Source organism: Bombus flavifrons, chromosome 4 (genome assembly GCF_040668555.2).
Source record: "Bombus flavifrons isolate JBK064 chromosome 4, iyBomFlav1_principal, whole genome shotgun sequence".
In the NCBI taxonomy this organism is placed as follows: Eukaryota; Metazoa; Arthropoda; class Insecta; order Hymenoptera; family Apidae; genus Bombus; species Bombus flavifrons.
In genome coordinates, this window is record NC_138445.1 from 4,445,113 (window position 1) to 4,465,742 (window position 20,630).

Sequence of the window (20,630 nt, forward strand, 5' to 3'; positions counted from 1 at the left end):
GAGCAGCGCGGATACAACGTCCAAAAGTAGAAGTAAAAAAGACGTGAAGATGAATATACACGAGCGACATTTTACTGCGCGATATCGCTGCGATCATATGTTTGTTTTTGTTATTTTTAATAAGAAAAAAAAAGAAAGAAAGCAGAATCGCGCAATCAAATATAGCTCGTACATTCAAGTCAGGGCCAGCGTGATCTTTTGCGGGGCCTGAATACACATTCAAATCCTAACACTTAAATTTTACAACAAGGAATTATTTATTTACAAATGATGTTACATATTATATATTTTTTATAAGATGAATATTAAATAATAATACAATCCAATAATAATATTAAATAATTTTTCCCGCTTTTTTCGACGCCAAATCTTTGATAATATCATCAAAATTGATTGAATTTGCTACTTCACTTTCTATGAGAGATGAAAATCTCTCTTGGCTTATTGATGATCGCAGATAATTTTTTATTAGTTTCAATCGCGAGAAACTACGTTTTGCTGAAGCTACGGTTACTGGCGTCGTTAACATAATTTGTAATACGATTAATAAATTTGGATATGCTTTCGAGAGATTGTTCTTTACAATGTAATTCATCGAATCTAAAACCGAATAATTGGTTTGCGTTATTGACCGGAACATCTTAATTTCTTCAAACATTTCAGTTCCGTCGAAATCTCCTTCCAAATGTAAGTGAAGATCTTGACAACACTTTAATAAATATTCATCATCTAAATTTCCAATCTCATTCATGTATAGAAAACCGAAAATATTTTGGTGATTTGCATATAATGCAAAAAACTATTGATGTAGTTTAATTTCTTTAAAAAGTACATTTCTCTGAAAGCGTCTGGATTTTTTTATCTAAAGTAGTTTCCAGGATATGAGGACTTTATGGAGTTACACTTAACTTCGATGATTTTTGTCACTCCTTTAAACTGAATCATCACTACTAAAAAAATGTCTTGCATCTGTTAATGGTATCATCATTCTGTAAAAAGTTAATCAAAATCCATGTTTTTTGATTGGGTAATTTTCGTAGACCGCGGGGTCTCTCAAAACGCGGGGCCGGGTTCCAGCGAACGCGCTGAATCTGCCTTGCGCTGGCCCTGATTCAAGTTAAAAGTTTTTCTTTTATTACTTAATTTGTACTTTACAATTTGTCCAGCTGGACATTTGGTAAATTTTTCTAATTAAATTGCTAAATAACACGTGAATGGCTACCCCCAGCGGGATACCATCTTCGAGTTTGTCTATTTTATTTCTTTGGTGATGTCAGTGGGGTGTTTTCTCTTCAGTGTTCTTTTTATGAGAGTTTTGCTCGTTTCAGCAGCCAATTTGTTTGGATGTGTTGCTATTACTTCCTTGTATTTTTTTGCGTACCTGCCGATTTCTTCCTTGAACGTAGGTATTTTTAAGTCTTTGCGTATATCCTCGTTTCTGACATACTGTGGAGCGTTGACTATTGTTTCTCAGTATCTTCGATTGTACTAACTCTAGTTTATTTATGTGGCTCATTGTTGCTGTCCCCCATAGCGGTATTTCGTACGTCCAAATTGGTTTTATTATCATTTTGTAGAATTTTAGTTTATTTTCTATGCTGAGTTTAGAGTTTCCACTAGTTAGCCAGTACATCTATCTTCTTTTTATCCATATTTTGTCTATAACTCATTTAGTATGTTGTTGATTTTGTCAAGGATGTCTGTTGGAATTATTTTTATTTGCCTGTTGTTTGGTTCATAATTAGTAGTTGCCCATGCTGTTTCTTGTATAATTTCTGTCAATGTTGTTATTGCCTGTTCGATGTGTTCGGGTGTTTTTAGTGGAATATTGCAGTTGATTTTGATGATTTTGATAATTACTTCTTTAAATGTTTGCCATTTGGTGCTTTTAGTGCAAAACGACTCTGATTTGGATTTTATAAAATATTGGTTTGCTTGTGTATTCTATTATTATCGGTATGATCAGTATGATCAGTATGATCAGTATGATCAGAGCTAAGCTCAAGACTGGGTGTTATTTTTAATTTGTTTGCCTTTAGTCCTTTTATTACTGCAAAATCAAGCAAGTCAGGAGTTTTGTTTAGATCTGTTGGCCAGTATGTTGGTCTTTCTGTGGATAACATGTTGAAATTACTAGTTCTAATATATTTTTCTAGTGTTCTACCTAGTTCTTTCTAGTGTTCATAGCATGTGCTTTGCATTGAAGTCTCCCACTGCGATGTATTTGTTACCTAAGGATTGAAAATACTGTTCCCATTTTTGTAATGTCATTTTGTATCGTAGTGGTACATGTACTGCTGACATTTGGAAGTATTTGCTGTTAGTTTGTATTGTAACGGTGGTTGCTTGAACGTTTTCCTGACTAATTTGACTACATAAGTGGTGTTTATTATCATTTTTTATTATTACTGCAGCCCCATCGTGTGCTTTTTCTGAGCGGTGTTTGGTATCATAGATGGTGTAATATGGTATTTTCATATAGCTTTTTGGTGTGAAATGTGTTTCTGAAACAAGTAATATGTCAATATTATTGTTATACAGAAATGTTTTAGTTCCGAGGGCCCATTGTTGTAGGCCATTGGAGTGCCAAGCTGTTATTTTCATCGTGTCTATTTCTATTTTACTTAACATGTTTGTAAGTAGTTGTAGCATGACTGTAATTTGTCATGTTTGTTGTCTGAGTACTGCATTTTGCTCACTTATCATTTTTGTTAGCATTTCAGTGTTTTTGATGGATTGCTTGAGCAGTTCCTTGATTTCTGTAGTGTTGTTATTGTTGTTGTTTTGGTTGTTTAAGGGTGGTGTTTGATTAGTTACTTGTACATAACTTCGGCTACCAAAGGTGTTGATGTTTCTATTGTTAGTGTGTATTTGATTAGTGGATCTATTATTTGGGCATCTATGTAGATCGGTGGTGCTTTAACGATATGAGTTGTGGCTTTTTCTTTTGGGTCCATATCTATTTCTTCTATTAGTGAACTGAATGAATTTTGGAGTGGGATATCTTGTAGCCATTGTTGCTTTTCTGTATGTGAAGTTTTCATGGCACTTGAACCTGGTATTATTTTACGCTTTTTGTGCGCTGTTGCTGTCTTTCAGTGTTCATCTTGGTATGATAGTTCGTCATCGTAGCTGTTTCCTTATTGGTTTTGAATCGTTTCCATTTTTTTTATAGTTTTATTTATGTAATATATTTCACCTTCGTTCGTTATTTTGATTGGTGGTATTTGCTGCTGCATTTTGTAGCTTTACCATTTGCCAGTGTTTGTTGTCTTTTCGTTCGCTTAAATTCACTGCTTGTCACACTTTCACTGAAGCATAGTTTCTCACATCTGTCTAGCTCGGCTGCTCAGGCAGAACTGAAGTTAAAAGTGAAATCAGAAGTCCTCATGTAGAGAGAGACATGTTTAGTTTGTTTTTGATTAGTTTAATATTTTCTTTCTGTCTATATATTATTTGTTTAAATAAATATCTTATTTCCGTATTAAAATATCCTGAGATCAATGCATGTGCAAATTCCACGTGCTTAACTTAATAATAACGATGATCGATGATCGATAATATCATAGCAAATCAATGCTCGAGCCTGGTCTGTGCAGACGCAATGTATGCGAGGATCGGCAGGTTCGTATGAACCGCCCTGTTTCTGAATTTTGTGGATGATTTTCAACACCAACTGCTCAATGCATATCTAATGCCGTATATTTAATAATAATAAATTTATAATTTTATACAAATAAAAATATAGATTATATAAAATAAGGTATGAATAGTTGCAAGAGAAAGATAAAGAAAAAATAATACTCTGTCTGATAATACTGCCAGAAAATCTCCTTGTAATGGGTACAATGCCCAAAATATAATAAGTTATTATTATTATACATGAGTTCACACAATTACTTACACTAAAGAATATAGATCACTCACTTCAGAAAATTTCATTGAATAGTTGTAATATTGTCAATGAAATTTTTTAAAACGGATGATTCATTTTATAGCCAATGTAAGCAATATTGTCCACAGCTATGTTCTATCATAAGCCATATTACTTTGAGTCATTGATGATTTAAAAATACAATTATATCATGGCACTCCTTTTTTGTTAATTGTAAAAATCCATTCCATGAAACAAAATAATTAATAAAATACAATATATTTATGAGTTTATTAGGCTATTGTATATCTTACCATTTTATAAGTTTCACTTACAGTAACATATAAAATATCATTTACGTATTTTATAACTGTACCAATTGTTAAATTTGTTGCCTTATGTAATATAAAATTATAATATATATCTGATAAAATAGGTGATATAATTGAACCTTGAACCACTCCTTTTGTTATGACATTAATCTTTTCATCTATTTTTACCTATAAATTAAAATATCATGTTTTGTAAGTTCAGATACTAATTTTAGATAGTATTTATAGTATTTTAATAACACAATTTTCTTAAAATTCTTTTTCATAATTTTTGACAAAAAATGAACAGAAATTTTTTTTAGTAACCAGCTGTTTTCTACTTGTTGCCAATTCATATTTGTACTTGAATATAATGTACCAGATGTTAGGGGTAATAACAAATTTGGATCAGCAAAATATTGTTTCTAACATACAATCTCATCAACAAATCTTTTACTTATAATCGCATAATACTATTACAAATACTTGAGTATCAAATTTTCAAGAAGATTCTTAGGAAGAGAGAGTGATTGTTTAATGTTATATAATTTCTCTAAAATATAAAATAAGAATTTTGATACTTATTTGTAAATATATCAAAATATAAAATTGAAAGTAACTGTACCTTATATTTTAGCAGCAAAAAGACCTGTTACATCATAAGATATAAAATATAAATGTGTTGTTACTGTATCACGTTTGTGTTGAACAATTGCTCCCCATTTGTTTTCAAAATTAGTGATTCTAAATATTGTAGTATGCAACTGTTTTAAAAATTTGAGTGTTATATTCAAATAATTTATCTCAGGTTTCTTACGGTAAATGGTATAATACCTAGAAAATAATTTTTTAGTCAGTTTGCTTGCCATAATATAAAATTACTTACTTATACTTAAATAGTATAATTACATATATTGGTTTGATATACTTTGGCTTAAATATAAGTAGTAGAATTTTCAGAATTTTTAGAAATTATTATATATCTACCTATTAGTGGTTTCCATTCATTACATTTTGTATCAGGCTGCAAGATTTCTGAACTTATTCCTTTCTTAAATTTCCTTTGGATGGAGTTCCAAGTTGAATGTATGATATACAATGTTCCATTATTATTTCCAGAAGCTGATGTCATGCGAAAATAAGTATGTAATATTTTTAAAAGAAATCCGACAAAAGGTCTATTCAACAAGACAGGGTACTAAATGTAAACAAAATTTGATTATAGCCACAGCAATCAAGTTTCGTTTATATTTATTACCTTGTTTAGTTGGATATAAATATTATATAAATATATTCATATGCTGAAAATTCATCAAATATAACTAATTTTGTTAAAAGAATGTAATTATGTACATTTAATTTTTCAATAAAAGGTTTCAAATGAAACAGTTTAAAGCATGATATATCCAATACCTGAAATATAGTTCTTTGTACTTTTCTTAAATTTCGTAACTTTCTAAATAGATTCAGAGGAATATTTTTAAAGAATATAATATCAAAACCTGGCTTCAATTGCTTTTTATTAACTTATATTTACATTCCGATTTTAGTTGTTTAAATTATTTTTTATGGATTAAATGCTTCAAAACATTAAAATAATGGAATTTTTCATGAGTTTTCTTAAATTTTTCTAAAAGTGAAATAAGGACTGAAATAGAATCAATAATTAACACGTTGAATGCCATGCTAGTTTTGCAGGGATTGCCTGTGGCACCATGATGAATTTTTTATTATGTGATACATATAATGTTGAAATATTATAGGTTTATATTTCATATATAAATAAAACTATTTTTATATGTTTTATACTGCATTAATCTCATTACGCCATTGTAGTAATGATGTTAATAATGGTAATAAAATTTATAACTATTGATATTTGTTCAAATTATATGTTTCTACTAATCTTGGCACGCTGGTCACCAGTGGTCTTCACAGTGCTACTGACAAGCTGAATGCCAGTCACTGGCGACTCCTGTGGCATTCAATGTGTTAACAACAATATTATTTATCACAGTTTATTTTTTACAATAAAGTTATATATTTCATTTCCATTTTTATATTTATTGAGAAGACAGTTTTTCAAATTTGTGTAACATTTATAATGAAAATGCGTTGTATAAATAAATATCTAATTCCTTACTCATTTATCATAAATTCATACATATTTTCTTTTGGAAATACTTTTCACTTTACTTTTGTTTGTTTTAGTTCTAGCCTTTATTAGAGCTGAATCTAAAATAGTAATCTATTATTATTAATCTATATTATGGTATTTTCAACTTGTTAATCATATTGAGTTTACATAAATTTAGGTATACTTAATGATATAAATGATATGAGTAACAAAGTTTATTGAAATATCATAAATATGAAATTTAGTATGTAATACATACAGGGTGAATAGTCTGCAGTCAATGCTTCTTTTTGTAACTTTTTTAGTTTCTTATTTGTTTCCAATTTAATGTTGTCAATAATATATAAACAGTCTGATAAAGTTCTAATATTATTTGATGTCCCAGACACTTCAAAAGCACCACATTTATCACGTTTGAGTAATATTTTATTATGTAAACAGTATCTAATTGGAAAAAAAGGGAAAGAATTAAGAGTACAAAAATGTAAATAAGTAATTAAGATAATAATAAATTATAAAAAAATACGAACTGCAGGAACGTTTTACCAAAAGTTTGTTCTACACTTTGTGCCGTAGAATTATCCATTACTTATATTTTATATTTAAGACGACAATATGCCAGAATAGCGATACCCCTTAATACAAAAAAAGAGCATAAATATCAAACACTAGTATCACAATATCAAAACTACTTGATTAAGTATCAAGAGCTTACTACCCTTTTAATAATACGTAATACTAGAGGGGATAATACGTATATATACTATACGATATGTAGTTACCTGTATCATCTGCACCCTGGTGGCAGAAATAGAAATTAAATTTTGAAATTACATTATTTCGCGCGATGTCGTATTGAAAGGTTGGGAGAAGCAATTGCAGAGAGTTCGTCATAAGTGTGGAAAATTTAATACACATTGCCATCCCATTGCTTCAAAATGGTAAGAATCTTAATTTGAATTATTCTATATTTGCAGTTATTAACATATTGCAGACGAAGAAATCCATGAGCATTTTCGTTTTATTTTAATGCCTGAGGCTGATTACGAAAATTCTCGTATTTTCATCGTTGTTATTTAGAAAGAAACAATTTAACTATACCCTAGGTATAGCTAGTAATAAAACGATTAATTAACACAATTTATACTGATATATTGTATTTCGATGTAGAGTTCTATTTAGATGAATATCGAAATTTCAATCATCTGAATAGCATCCGGGTACTGAGAGAACTATATACGTTCCTGCATCAAACGCACCCTGGTGGTAAATTTTGAAATTAAAATTTGAAATTGCACCATTTCGCGCGGTGTCATATTGAGAAGAGGAAGCAACTGTCGAGAGCTCGTCATAAATGTGGAAAATTTAATATACAAAACCAAGTCACTCTTTCAAAATAGTGAGAATCTTAATTTCATACATTTTACATTCATAATCTAATACAATTTATAGTGATTTTTTGTTTTTTAATGTGAATAGATGTTTATTGTTTTTCAATCAAAGTTACGTCGAGAAGTACAAACCATTATTGAAATTCTTTTCCTTTTCACTGCCCTCGATTTTTTTCCTTCCTTCTTTTCCCTTGATAATCTTTTTTACTTTCTTTTTCTTTTTTTTCATATATCATTAACAAAAGAAATATAGTTTGATAATAATCGTTCGATTTTACGGTAATAATAATTATGCGATATTTTATTTTAATTTTGCTGTAAAGTTTTATATTTCATTATCTTAAATTGTTCGAACAATCATTACTTCTTTCAAAACAAATTATAATAATTCACATTTTGTTAAAGATATTTGACTGCTTCCTCTTTTTTTTGCTCCTCGAAAAGGACCTAGTGGTGCTTGAAAAGTCAAGAATGTAAATAAAATTTTATTTTGCACTTCATTTAATTCTCTCCCTTATATTTTACAATAATTATTATTAATTAAAGAATAGAATCTAATTGAAAATTCAATAAGTGTAAACCTCTTATTCTTCAATTGAATATTAACACGAAATTCATTATTTAATAGAAATCAAACTTTTATCATTACAAACTTTCAAAATAATTAACACTATTACTAACAACAAGTAATAATATTTTTTATGCTTTGTTATAGGTTTCTTCCAATCTCCATTTCCTTCATTGAATTCGACAATTCCGACTTAATGAGAATTTCTCTTGGGCAACATTATCGATGACAACGTTGTTCGTATGTAATCGTAAGTCGCATGCATTTTTGTTCCTTTCGTCTATCAATCATGTTGTAGGATGGAAGGTCCGAATTGTCACGGGTGACTGGTTAAATTACGTAGAATTTTTGACGAGCATAGTGATGACGGATATTTATTATACCTGTGAATAGTAACATTTTCTTGTCTGTATTTTATTTGTTAGTTCAGGATAGGTTTCCTTGCACATCGCGTTTTTAAATGTTGGTGGTAATGCATTAATATATGAGTACAATGTTTACATATTACAATATGAAGAATTTCTATGAATAATAAAATGTTAAAATTATTTATAAAATTAAATTACATATATTCAATATGTCTACTTATACAGATTAAATAATCCTTACAAGCATGTACAACAATATTGAAGTAAATAACGAAATGAGCCTTTTAAATATTTTATAGTGGGAAAGCCTGATACCATTTGACTGCCTTATTATGAAAATTTCAATTATGGTTGAAATTATTATTGTAATGCTAGTGATGATTATATTTAATTTTATGTTTTATTTTACAATGAAACAACTTTATTATTTGTGTTCCATATACAGCATAATTTCAGTAAAATTTCAAATATGAAACATGGAGGTATTAAACTCTAATTTTGTCCATCCGTTAAAATATATCAAATTTTATGTCCAAGAAGACACTTCGCAACAGGCAGATTTTAGAATCAAAACGAGTTTTGAATGACTTTGTGTTTCAAAGATGGATTTTGATGAAGAAATCGCTCGAGAATATTTTTATTAATATTTCATTTACAGTTTTTGACATAAATATTATTTGCAAATGGATAAAGTAAAGTAAAATGTAAAGTAGAGTTATTAAAATTTGAATGAAATGATTTATTAATTATATAATTACATAATGTATTATATAATATCATATAATGTTTTATTAATTATCCCGCTAGATGCAAAATGTAATAGATGTAAATACGATTGCTAATCATAGTTTTAGCCTTCGATTTTCAGATTTAACTCCTTCCATGTTTAATTCCAGGTACTCACGTGCCTAGGTTCTAGTCAGGTGGGAGAAAAGCAATGGGCATGATGACTAGTTTGTGAACTTAACAATTTTTCAGTGACTGATGTTGCGTTAGTATAGTGCACGACGTGCTTTGTACTGCGCGTGTGTGTGTACACCCGCGCGTTTTTGTGGTTAGGCTGTGGAATTGCGTCGCTTTTGATATTCATTATAATTTTAAAATATTTATAAATTCGCAAATATGAATCCAATTACAATTGACAATAACGATGCTAATAAATATGTATAGTAGATTATAAATAGTAATATTAATCTTAGTATTAAATTACAATGATAGTTAAATTGATTCAGATATTATGATCTATTCTAGTAAAATTATTTTTTTGGATGATATATACATGATTATATACGATTATGAATATTTAATTAAAATTTAAATTCAAATATACTTTATTAAGGTTGAAACATGCATGATATTTTTATGAAATGTTCTCTAAACATCGTCAGTTGATTTCAGGAAAATAGTATGTAAATTAGAGTGTGAAAGTTGTGTGCTAAACTCGGGTGTCGAAGGTGTCTCGGGACGTCTCTCTAGTGTAGGTTCTTACGTTCGGGTTATGTGTGAGAAGCGTGGAGCGAGCGTGTTGGTATATCTGTTTTGTTATTTTTTAAATATAGGACTTGATAGGATACGTAGCATACCCTCTAGCGTGAGTGTTAATTATAAGTAGATAGTGCCGAACAGGTTGGCATAGTTTCTGATCGGGTAGGCGCGTTCTCGCGTGGTCCAATCTATTTCAATTCTAATTTGATTTAAAAGATCTAATTCAATAAAAATCTAATTCAAATTTGATTTAAAAGATTGACGCCGAAGCTTGTGTCACGAGTGGAGCATACCATTCGCCTCTGGTTGCTGATTTGTCTATCGATTTTTCAAATTTCGCGATTGTGGTCGTGAGTAGATCTCGAAACAAACGATTACGCGTATTACTCGAGCATGCACATGTAAATGAACAGCGATCACTATAATGTGCACTTGAATTAGCTTCCGCGATTTATATTTTATTTTATCTTTAAAAGTTGTTCTTTGTTTCCCGATTAGAAAGTCTCGAGCTAGATTTAAGTTTCAGTGGGCATTGTATTCGAAAAAAGAAGACGTCACGAGCCGAAGAGACCCGGAAAAATTGCCATAGGAGAGACACAACCACTAATGGTTTTCCACCCTTTGGATCAGCCAAAGCATGGAGAGTCATTCTCGTTATTACTTTGCCACTACGCTCACTTTTAGCATTTGTAGTTGTAGTATTTTTTCGGTCTATGTATACGCCGGCCCACCATCATATAAATCGCGGTTTTTTTCATTATCGTTGCAAGAGATTAATTACGGTTTGAATTAGAGTTGCGAAAAAGTTTCGCGGCTTTTTGTTAGCGTCGCGAGGGACTGATTACGGTTTGAATTAGACTTGCGGAAAGATGATAATCGTGTTTATTTTAATGTTACGAATTATGCCATCGCCATAATGCCATTGTCCGTAGCAATTTTGATTATGAATAGTCAGAATTTCTGAGAGAGTAATTCATATTGAAGTTTCTCTTGTGTCCTTTAAAATTTCTTGCTTTATTTAAAGTTGGATTTAAAGATGTTAAATGTTTCATTGACTTTGTAATATCGCAGTTTGTAGTAACACGATATGTGAAATAGCTTTTTCATTATATGTATATGGATATTTATTTTATTTTTGTTTTAAGAATTAGCGTTGCGTTCTTCCATCGCAATTGTTTTAATTAGTTTTAGTAAATAACTAATTTGTTAAAGTAGTTTTGCGCCTATATCATGTCCAATCTTCTTTCACTGGGCTATGGAAACATATTCCTGCTCCTGTATCATCTGGTACAGTTCAAATAGCCTTCTATATGGCTGCACTGCACCGTTATTAGTTTTGCGAACATATAAATGTGAGTGGATAGATTAATATAGCTATCAATATTGCACAAATAATTCGGAATAATAACACCGGAATTATCTATCTTTTTTTCTTGTTCTTCTTTATCAATAGAGAATTAATTAATATTGCAAACGCGATAAAGCATTCATTGAGATTTCCAGTAACACGTTAAAATACAGTTAATCGATAGAATTTTTAAAAAGTTAGTAGTTTTTAAAAGTTAAGAAGTTCAATCTCCTAAATAATGGGAAGAGTAAATTTTGAAATACTGTGTACAATGATATCGAGATAGTGATTGCAAAGGATGTTAAAAAATACTAAAAACCGTTCCTATAGAAAATTGCATTTTTCCTTCCTAATCGGAGGATCTCGTACAACTTCCTTTTCGTGAAGAATTCTTGATTCCTCCATTATTTGAAACATTTTTCCTCGTCACGGTAGCTGCGTTTGATGTGTTAAAATTCGCGTCGCATGCATAGAGGACGTGAAGGTAATTAAGTGGAGAAGCGGAATCCTCGAGGTTGTGTAAAAGACGCGGAGGTCGCAGCTCGTGACCCACTTTGTTCATCGACAACTGCTTCCTACTTGGAGAACATCTTATTCTTCCCTTGTTGAACGTAGCAAACGTAGGCACCCTCTGCCTCGCAGAAATATTATACCTTAGAAAAATCGTGTCGATCGTTAATCGCACATCTTTTGAGAAGCTACTGGTCGCCGGACGTTTGAAATCGTGCGTCGAGATGTGTATTCGTTTCGAGGTTGTGATTTATCGACATCGCAATCAATCGGATTTAGTATGTAGAAATATATCGACCCACGAAGTACATATTTCAATACTTGTCCTAGAAAACTTTTATATTATAATATAACTTTTATATTATATAACTTCCATATTATATGCGTTACATAAAACATTTAGAAATATCATTAGCGACGTTATGAGACACGGCTGTAACGATTATATTGGCGAAATTTCTGAGAATCTGAAAATGTATATAGAAGTTATAAAAAATTTATTGCAAACACATATATGTATGTACGTACATTTTACGTATGAATTAACGTGTACATATAATACTTAATAAAAATTAGTATGCATCATGGATAGCCATCTTAAACATGTAATAAATGTTAAACATGGGCTTTTGAATATTTAGGCTTATCAATATAATAGGTAACTCAGTATTTAAATACTTTTGTAATCTCTGCAAAACGTTAAAACTTTAATATTGTACATAAGTTTGGATTGGTAATTATAATAGTTCTTAATCATTAACCATCTTAATGTGCTATTGTCATTGTGATTAAAATTGCATGTAGTAATTATACGCGAGTTTTAAAAACTCACGAATATGTAGTATAAAAAGAAAAAATTTGTTGGGCAATTATAATTTTAAGTAAGGATTAGTTGAAATCTCCTGGATTTGAGCGCGTTGTGTAAGAACATACGTACTACTAAATTTTACACGTGGAGAATCCTTACGCAGATAAATATTTCATAAGAACGTTAGTACTCACGCTTGCTAAATTATACGTGTTTGTAATTATTGTAGATATATCTTAGACTGTGCTCCTTTTCTCGCGTCCCTTTGCCATTTTTGTACAGCAATTCCCATAACTATCTCTTTTCATTCTTTTAGTACTTTTAATGATTTATGGTCTTATAATTATATGCATAGTTCTGTAATTAACAACAACGTTTGGGAATGCATTAATTTACATATTTTATAAGATAATGATAAAAATTTTGTTTATATAACGATCTAAGATTGTTATGGATCATATTAATTATGATATTAATTTAAATTAAATTTCAACGACGTCCAGTTTGAAAATTGATGAATTATTTTTTTGTAGGTAATTAACGTCATCGATAGAGTTTACATTTATTTTTGCTTTTAAATGAATTTAATATAAATTTACTTTTCTCTCTTATCTTTCAGAGCTTCTTCAGAAATAAAATTGATCTTTTCACTTCGTTGCATTTGCCAGATTGCTACTTTCGTTAACACTGGGGTATCATTCTTGCAACCAGGTGATCCTTAACATCATTTCTCATAAAATTAGCAAATTCCAAAATGTTCGGAAATGACAAATACGAGAGGCAAAGACAAAAATGGTTGCGTTGTCTTATCCTATGAACTGTTTGCAATGCGTCGAATGTAAAGGATCGGAAGTTCGTTTTGCCTCATCCATCAGATGAAGTCTTCGATGTGGTAAGATTAAAAGCTTTGACGTTACTGTGCTATTTAAGTGGGACAAATAAATTTATTATTATTAAAATTGTTTATCGTAAGATGATATTTTATAGTGTGCTTCGACTTTGTTTTAAGCTATTAAAATATTGAATCATGTAACAAGTGTGTGAGATCTATTTAATAAGTGGTATATATGTATATCTACCATTTTGTTTTATTATCTTTTGTAAATGAATTAAGTAACTACTAACACTATTATTTATTTCACCACTTCAATATTTTTGTTTTTTTTTTTAAATAAATTTTCTTCTATAATGATAGATATAACATTGATATATTCTGATCATATTAATATGTGATACTAAATCAGATTAAATTTTGGAAACATAATCTTTTTAGTTTGATTTTTTTGTAAAGAAATTTCCATAAAGGTATTTTTTTTGTACATTCCTCAAATTAAACGAATTCCTTAATTTTAACTTGTTGGAAAAAGCTTTGAAACTATAGAAATGGTTAATATGCATGTATGTATATTATAATATTGTATGTATTCATTTATTTTAGTCTAGAAATTGAACTTGATTTTACATAAATTATGAACATAAATCACAAGTAAGATATAGAGAGTAAATTAAAATATTAATAGCACAGTAAGTCCAATAATCTCAAATATCGTAAACTTGAAAGAAACTGTATTAATTGAAGGAGCTGTAATTTAATTTATATTGTAACAAACGATTCTTTTATTAAACACTCATAACGTTCGCTTTTCTTCATTGCTGTGATTAAGTGATGCGGTTTATTTATCGATTTAAAATTATAAATATCTTACGGCTATTAGAGAGTATATCATGATACTCAATCATATCATCGAATCATCAATCAAATCATATTATACTACAACATAATAAAAACATTATTTATTATGTAAGATTATATATGATAATACTGATATAAACGTAACGAACGTAAACATATAGTAAATATATATACTGGAATATAGTGATGGAAATTTTGCAAAAAAATATTTATATTTTTTGAAAATGTCTTATTCCAAACTAACTACAAACAGCTCGTTTTTGGGTAACAAATATCCATTTGTAGTGAAGCACTGTTCTATGAATTTCTGTGGTTTCTTACTGTCACGCCAAAAAAACTCTGCCCTGTAGTAGAGTTGTAGAGCTCTTTGGAAGAACTTCCCATGTGAGGTAAGACTACTTCATTCATCTCTGTCAACCTATGGTAACAAGGTTGCTTCTATGTTATATTTTATTAGAGAAAGTATTTTATTAATCAATTTTGTTTGATTTATGCATGCTTCTAATTAGATTTTGTCGTGGTGTATCCAGTTCTATATAAATTGTTCTAAATAAATTGAAAATTTTAGGGTGATTTGATAATTATGTAATATAACAATGTTCCATTTCTTACAGGAGGGCAATCTTAAAATTCAGTACATTGTTAATTCAGTCTATAGCATGAGATTGTCCTTTTATTTGGCATTAAACACGTATTCTTCCACCCTTCTCATAACTTTAAAGATATTGCTTGTCAGAATATTAAAATATTATTTGTTTTAAGTTATATTACATATTTGACTTCTAAGAAACTCCTTTAATCATATCTTTGGACTTGACAAGTTCTTCCCACTTTTAATTATTTTATGTTAAAATATGCTGTTTGAATCTTTTTAAGATAATTTACAGAAATATATTTATTATATTCTTTGCTTCTGACCTGTAAGCGATATAATAATTTATGCAACGAATTTTACAAAGACAACGCACGATGTACGACAACGTGTTATATGCACGAAGGATTGCGACCTGTACTTCGAACACAACACCCATTTGCAATCTACGAGAACATCACGTGTGACACAACGGGTTCAGTTTATATCTGGAAGAGCCACGAACTCGAATCACCCTTGATACCCGTGGAACCCGGTTTCAGCGTATCCGGTTACGAGATTCCAGACTGCACGTGCCTATTGTCGTCTGGTGCTTCACCTGACACGTGGCAATTTTCAATTCCCCAGTTCGTACGATGTGGACTGCTTGACTTTTTCATGAGATACTTGACAGAGGAGGTAACCCTAATCGAATCCCCTTTGCCTAGCAGCGTCTGTTGTTTTATCCTTTTTAATTAGAGCGCATGATCAAACGCTTGCGAACGAGTGTTAGGCAATATGAACATAATAAATTAAAGAAGTTGTTGTATCTGTCGGTTAAAATATGAATAAGCCATGGTACAAAATGTAACTACACGATAACGTATACAGAGTGGTTGGTAACTGGTGGTACAAGCGGAAAGGGGGTGATTCTACGCGAAAAAAGAAGTCGAAAATATAGAATAAAAATTAAAAAAAAATTTTTTTTTTTTTAAATCTTTCCATCGAGACAACGATCTACAGTGAGATCTGTTATAACGTACCGCACGCGTACCGAGCGAAAATTCAAAGTCGATTTTCTCGAAAACAAAGTCTCAAACGAAAAATTTTTATTCTATATTTTCGACTTCTTTTTTCGCGTAGAATCACCTCCTTTCCCTTTGTACCACCAGTTGCCAACCACCCTGTATAAGACATGACAAAACTTATTTCGAAAAATTATAAAAATATCATTATGCGACAAACATTTTTTCTGCTTCAGACTACTTCTTTCTCAAGATAAAGTGTGTTGCCTACCCTCGTGTGTTGCTGTTATTAGCAAAAACCACGAATCTCTTCCTAAATTCATTTATAAACAAAAATACCTTGAAAAATCTATATAAAATTTACAATATTAACTATATATATATTACTGAACTATATAATATACTTAACATAATAAAATTGTATTTAATATAATAATATAAAATGGCATATAATATTACTTGGTGATGTGTCCGTGTTATTTAGTATATTTTATACTTTCTCCAGGCATTGTATATAATATCTTGGCATTATAAGGAAGAAGAAGTGATAGTTATATAGTATAGAAAAAGCCTTTGTTCAAAAGATATGTGGCAAAGACAAGGTATATGAAAATGAAAGGAGTAAAGTACAAAGAAGTAAAATACGAAGTAAAATACAGGACTTTATTTTATTGAGGAAGGGGCGATGATTGTGCATGTAAGGGTACACTTCACTGATCTTGATGAAATTTAGGTATGTTGTTGAACTCAACATTTTGAAGAATTTTCTCTTATACATACAGTCGCAGGTTGGTTCCAGTTTCTGAGATATTCGGGAAACACTGTCGGTACTACTGTAGTGAATTTTGTCAAAATTGTGCGTCCATTTCTAAATAGTTACCACGTTTTCCATATTTTAAAATAATACTGCCCAACAATAACAATAACAATAACAATAACAATAACAATAACAATAACAATAACAATAACAATAACAATAACAATAACAATAACAATAACAATAACAATAACAATAACAATAACAATAACAATAACAATAACAATAACAATAACAATAACAATAACAATAACAATAACAATAACAATAACAATAACAATAACAATAACAATAACAATAACAATAACAATAACAATAACAATAACAATAACAATAACAATAACAATAACAATAACAATAACAATAACAATAACAATAACAATAACAATAACAATAACAATAACAATAACAATAACAATAACAATAACAATAACAATAACAATAACAATAACAATAACAATAACAATAACAATAACAATAACAATAACAATAACAATAACAATAACAATAACAATAACAATAACAATAACAATAACAATAACAATAACAATAACAATAACAATAACAATAACAATAACAATAACAATAACAATAACAATAACAATAACAATAACAATAACAATAACAATAACAATAACAATAACAATAACAATAACAATAACAATAACAATAACAATAACAATAACAATAACAATAACAATAACAATAACAATAACAATAACAATAACAATAACAATAACAATATCTAAATCAAATTCTTATTCTTTGTTTATAGTTTATATAAGTTTGGATTAGGTGTTATCTTTTATTCGGCCACTGTAAAGCTGGCTCTGACGCATACGCTGCTCACAATTATAGACAATATTCACTGTAGTAGTGCCGACAGTCTTTTGCGAATATCTCGGAAACTAAGAGTGAACGACTGTTACATTTATAATTTAAGAAAATATGAAATATTAAGCATTTCATACTTTGCCCCATTTATTCATTTCCATTCCCATTTATGCCAATTTATTTCAATTTCATTCCCATTTATGGAATTCTATGGATTTCCCAGGCATTAAATAAAATACCTGTATTTTACACATTGCCAGTAACATATACATATATTGACAAAGCACATTATAATTACTAACGAAACAGAATGTTTGATTATTCCTTATTCATTATTACAAGGCAACGACCTCTTATTAAAAGCTTAAGCAATAAATTTTCCAAAAATATCTTTAATTCTCCTTATATATATTTATTGTAATTAAGTGCGTCTTGTGTTATAGGATGCTCTGTGATAAAATCGAGTTCTCGAACATCGAGGGTGGTTCGGTACTGGAGTCGGGATATAAAAGCGAAGGTGCAGTTTCTAGATCCGAAAGAGTGGGTCAAGTGATATCGACCATGCAGAAGCAGAAGAGATATAGGAAGATTCGGTTTCGCGATTCATTCTGGGAATATCTTTGTTTAGCCTGAACAGCCAACTGCTATATTTGCTCTTTGTCGTACTATAGCGTGTCGTCTACCAGTCGAGACAGACCAACTATATTTGTCTATGCTTTCTGTTGACCTATAGCAAACGTGGCAGCGACGCAATTCGTTGCTCAACCATTAATAGCTTTTCCCGTATTCAGCCTTTTTCATCTTTGACGTCAGCATTGGCCATGTCTTGCTGGATGAACTTGCACGAAGAATGCATTTTATTTAACACGAAAAATGATTCGTCTTGAGTACACGAGTCATGCGAAAGTCGTATACGAATCAGAACACAAATCTAGAATGTGAGAAATGATTTATGTTCGTTAATTATCTAGATACCGTTTCAATTTATAAACGGATTCTGGCTTTACCATACAATCAGCGATTGATTCGTTCATTTACGTTTCTTAATTACTTGTCCAAATCCATGATAAATTAATCTCGCGAATGGAAAATTTCTGTGAAAATTTCGTGAGTAAAATTCTTTGAACGAATGTTTGATCCCCATATAGTAAATCAAAGTTTTGTGAAAGATTTCTAGTAATGATAGTAATTGAGTTTTAATAATAATTTTTTTAACGGTTTTAAGATAATCAAGTTTTTAAACAAAAAATGTTTTTACATTCTAATAAAATTATTTATTCAATGAAGAGCACGTAAATAGTCTTCCTAAAACAATTTTATATAAAGTATTGCGAATTATAAAATGTATCAATGTAACTTCTAGGGAAATAGCATAAAATTACTCTATTTAAGAACAATTACGTTATATTAGATAATGACCCGATGGAGTTTGTTATATTACTCTGTTTGTAACCTTTCAAGAAGGTGTTTATAAAAGTCTCACAATACAAAAGAATTTTAAATATAGTACAGATGTACGCATTATCTTCTTTCTCAAATGAAATCATGAAAAATATTGAATTTGTTGAACGTTTCATATACGAGCATTATGTCTTTCAGTATTCATTTATTTCCAATCGTGATACACAGCTAGGTATCTGTATAAATCATAAAGATTTTAATATTAAACGCAAATATCGCTCTAGTAGTAATATTAAGAAAAGCGAGGCAAAACATAAACACTATAAATTTTATCGAAACCATCTTCTTTATTAAAATTCCATCCTTTTTTTAATATAATTATGCTGAATAATACTATACATAGTATACATTAATTCATTCATTGTTATGCACAACAACGATTACAATCTATAACGCAAGGTTTATGCGTTTTATAGTGTTTCGTTTGCGAGGTCATACGCCTTTCCACCTTCATTGATGCGATCCTCGACCATTACCTTCCTCCAGTTTACGCCTACGTGTACGCGCAGTCTCACCTGGAAGACCTGCACACATTGCGGTAGATCTCTATCCCGTACAGCTGCTCAATGGTACCTACGTTACCCACATTTTTTACGTCGATGAATAATTGTGTCAATAAATATCCATGAATATTTTAACGTATTTGCTACAAAATGATTACTTCAATATAACAAAATATGTAACTCCCCTAAGTCGCCCACGATCATAGTCAATACAACTATAAACTTTAATTAAAAATAAAAATAGAGCTATAGCAAAATGTTGCGTGATTACTTGCACATAAAATACTTGAATTAGTTCACGTAACAAATTTAGTAATTCACGTATACACAATTCAATTATTCTTGGTTTTCATTTTGTTTTGAGTTGTGAACTTTCATTAATTCTATTCGTGGATATCATAAATTATGATTCAAGATGTATTGTAAAAATCTAGAACTGTGATTGTTCTTTCAATCGATCGGTGTCTATAAAAGAATAAATAGGGTGAATGAAAGAACACGAAACTCACATTGCAAACAAATACTTGGCAAACTTTATTTTCAACGTATAGCAACAAATTTCCGTATATCGGTGTTTCTTAATATCGTATCGCGAACTCTGTATAATTTTCCACGTTTCGTTAATTTCTGTTTAAGAAATCGCGCAGTCGTTCAGAAATGATCTTACCTTAAAACATTTACAATACATTTCTCCACGAAACGAAATATCCTATCTGAAAATTCAACAATTAGAATGTCCTAAGCCATACAATTTTTAGTCAAATCGGGTTTATTTATTTTTACTGACCCGAACGAAGTGGCAGGTCGAATCGATGGTGCTCGGCGCGCTTCTACCTACCTGGACTTTTTTTAACTCGCATAATTAGTCGAACTAGCCTACCTTGCCCGTAATCATATGGTGAGATACTTATATACTGTAGAGAGAG

General features: G+C 30.1%; 1 protein-coding gene and 1 long non-coding RNA gene across 10 annotated transcripts; one reads left to right on the forward strand and one right to left on the reverse strand.

Moving 5' to 3' along the window:
• Positions 1–2,108: 2,108 nt before the first annotated feature.
• LOC138178865 (uncharacterized) lies at positions 2,109–7,045 on the reverse strand. Of its 5 annotated transcripts, none has more exons than XR_011172842.1 (7): positions 6,853–7,045; positions 6,582–6,766; positions 6,329–6,420; positions 5,173–5,307; positions 4,811–5,019; positions 3,905–4,374; positions 2,109–3,359 (listed from the first exon to the last, which is right to left on the reverse strand). XR_011172842.1 is itself a non-coding variant. In XM_069111161.1 (5 exons), exons 1-4 carry the CDS (start codon positions 6,906–6,908, stop codon positions 4,985–4,987), a joined length of 411 nt encoding a protein of 136 aa, XP_068967262.1. In that variant the 5' UTR covers positions 6,909–7,045; the 3' UTR covers positions 3,405–4,374; positions 4,811–4,984. The 5 variants fall into 5 exon arrangements, 1 of the variants encoding a protein (XP_068967262.1); XR_011172841.1 differs by lacking the exon at positions 2,109–3,359 and adding an exon at positions 3,405–3,691; XR_011172840.1 differs by lacking the exon at positions 2,109–3,359 and having other exon boundaries at positions 3,405–4,374.
• Positions 7,046–7,621: 576 nt separating this feature from the next.
• Positions 7,622–19,904, forward strand: LOC138178855 (uncharacterized). Of its 5 annotated transcripts, XR_011172829.1 has the most exons (7): positions 7,622–7,721; positions 8,429–8,531; positions 9,546–9,606; positions 13,156–13,329; positions 13,420–13,692; positions 16,595–16,822; positions 18,184–19,904. It is a non-coding gene; the product is annotated as an uncharacterized LOC138178855 (long non-coding RNA). The 5 variants fall into 5 exon arrangements; XR_011172830.1 differs by lacking the exon at positions 13,156–13,329; XR_011172831.1 differs by lacking the exon at positions 13,156–13,329 and having other exon boundaries at positions 13,512–13,692.
• The last annotated feature ends 726 nt before the right edge of the window (positions 19,905–20,630 follow it).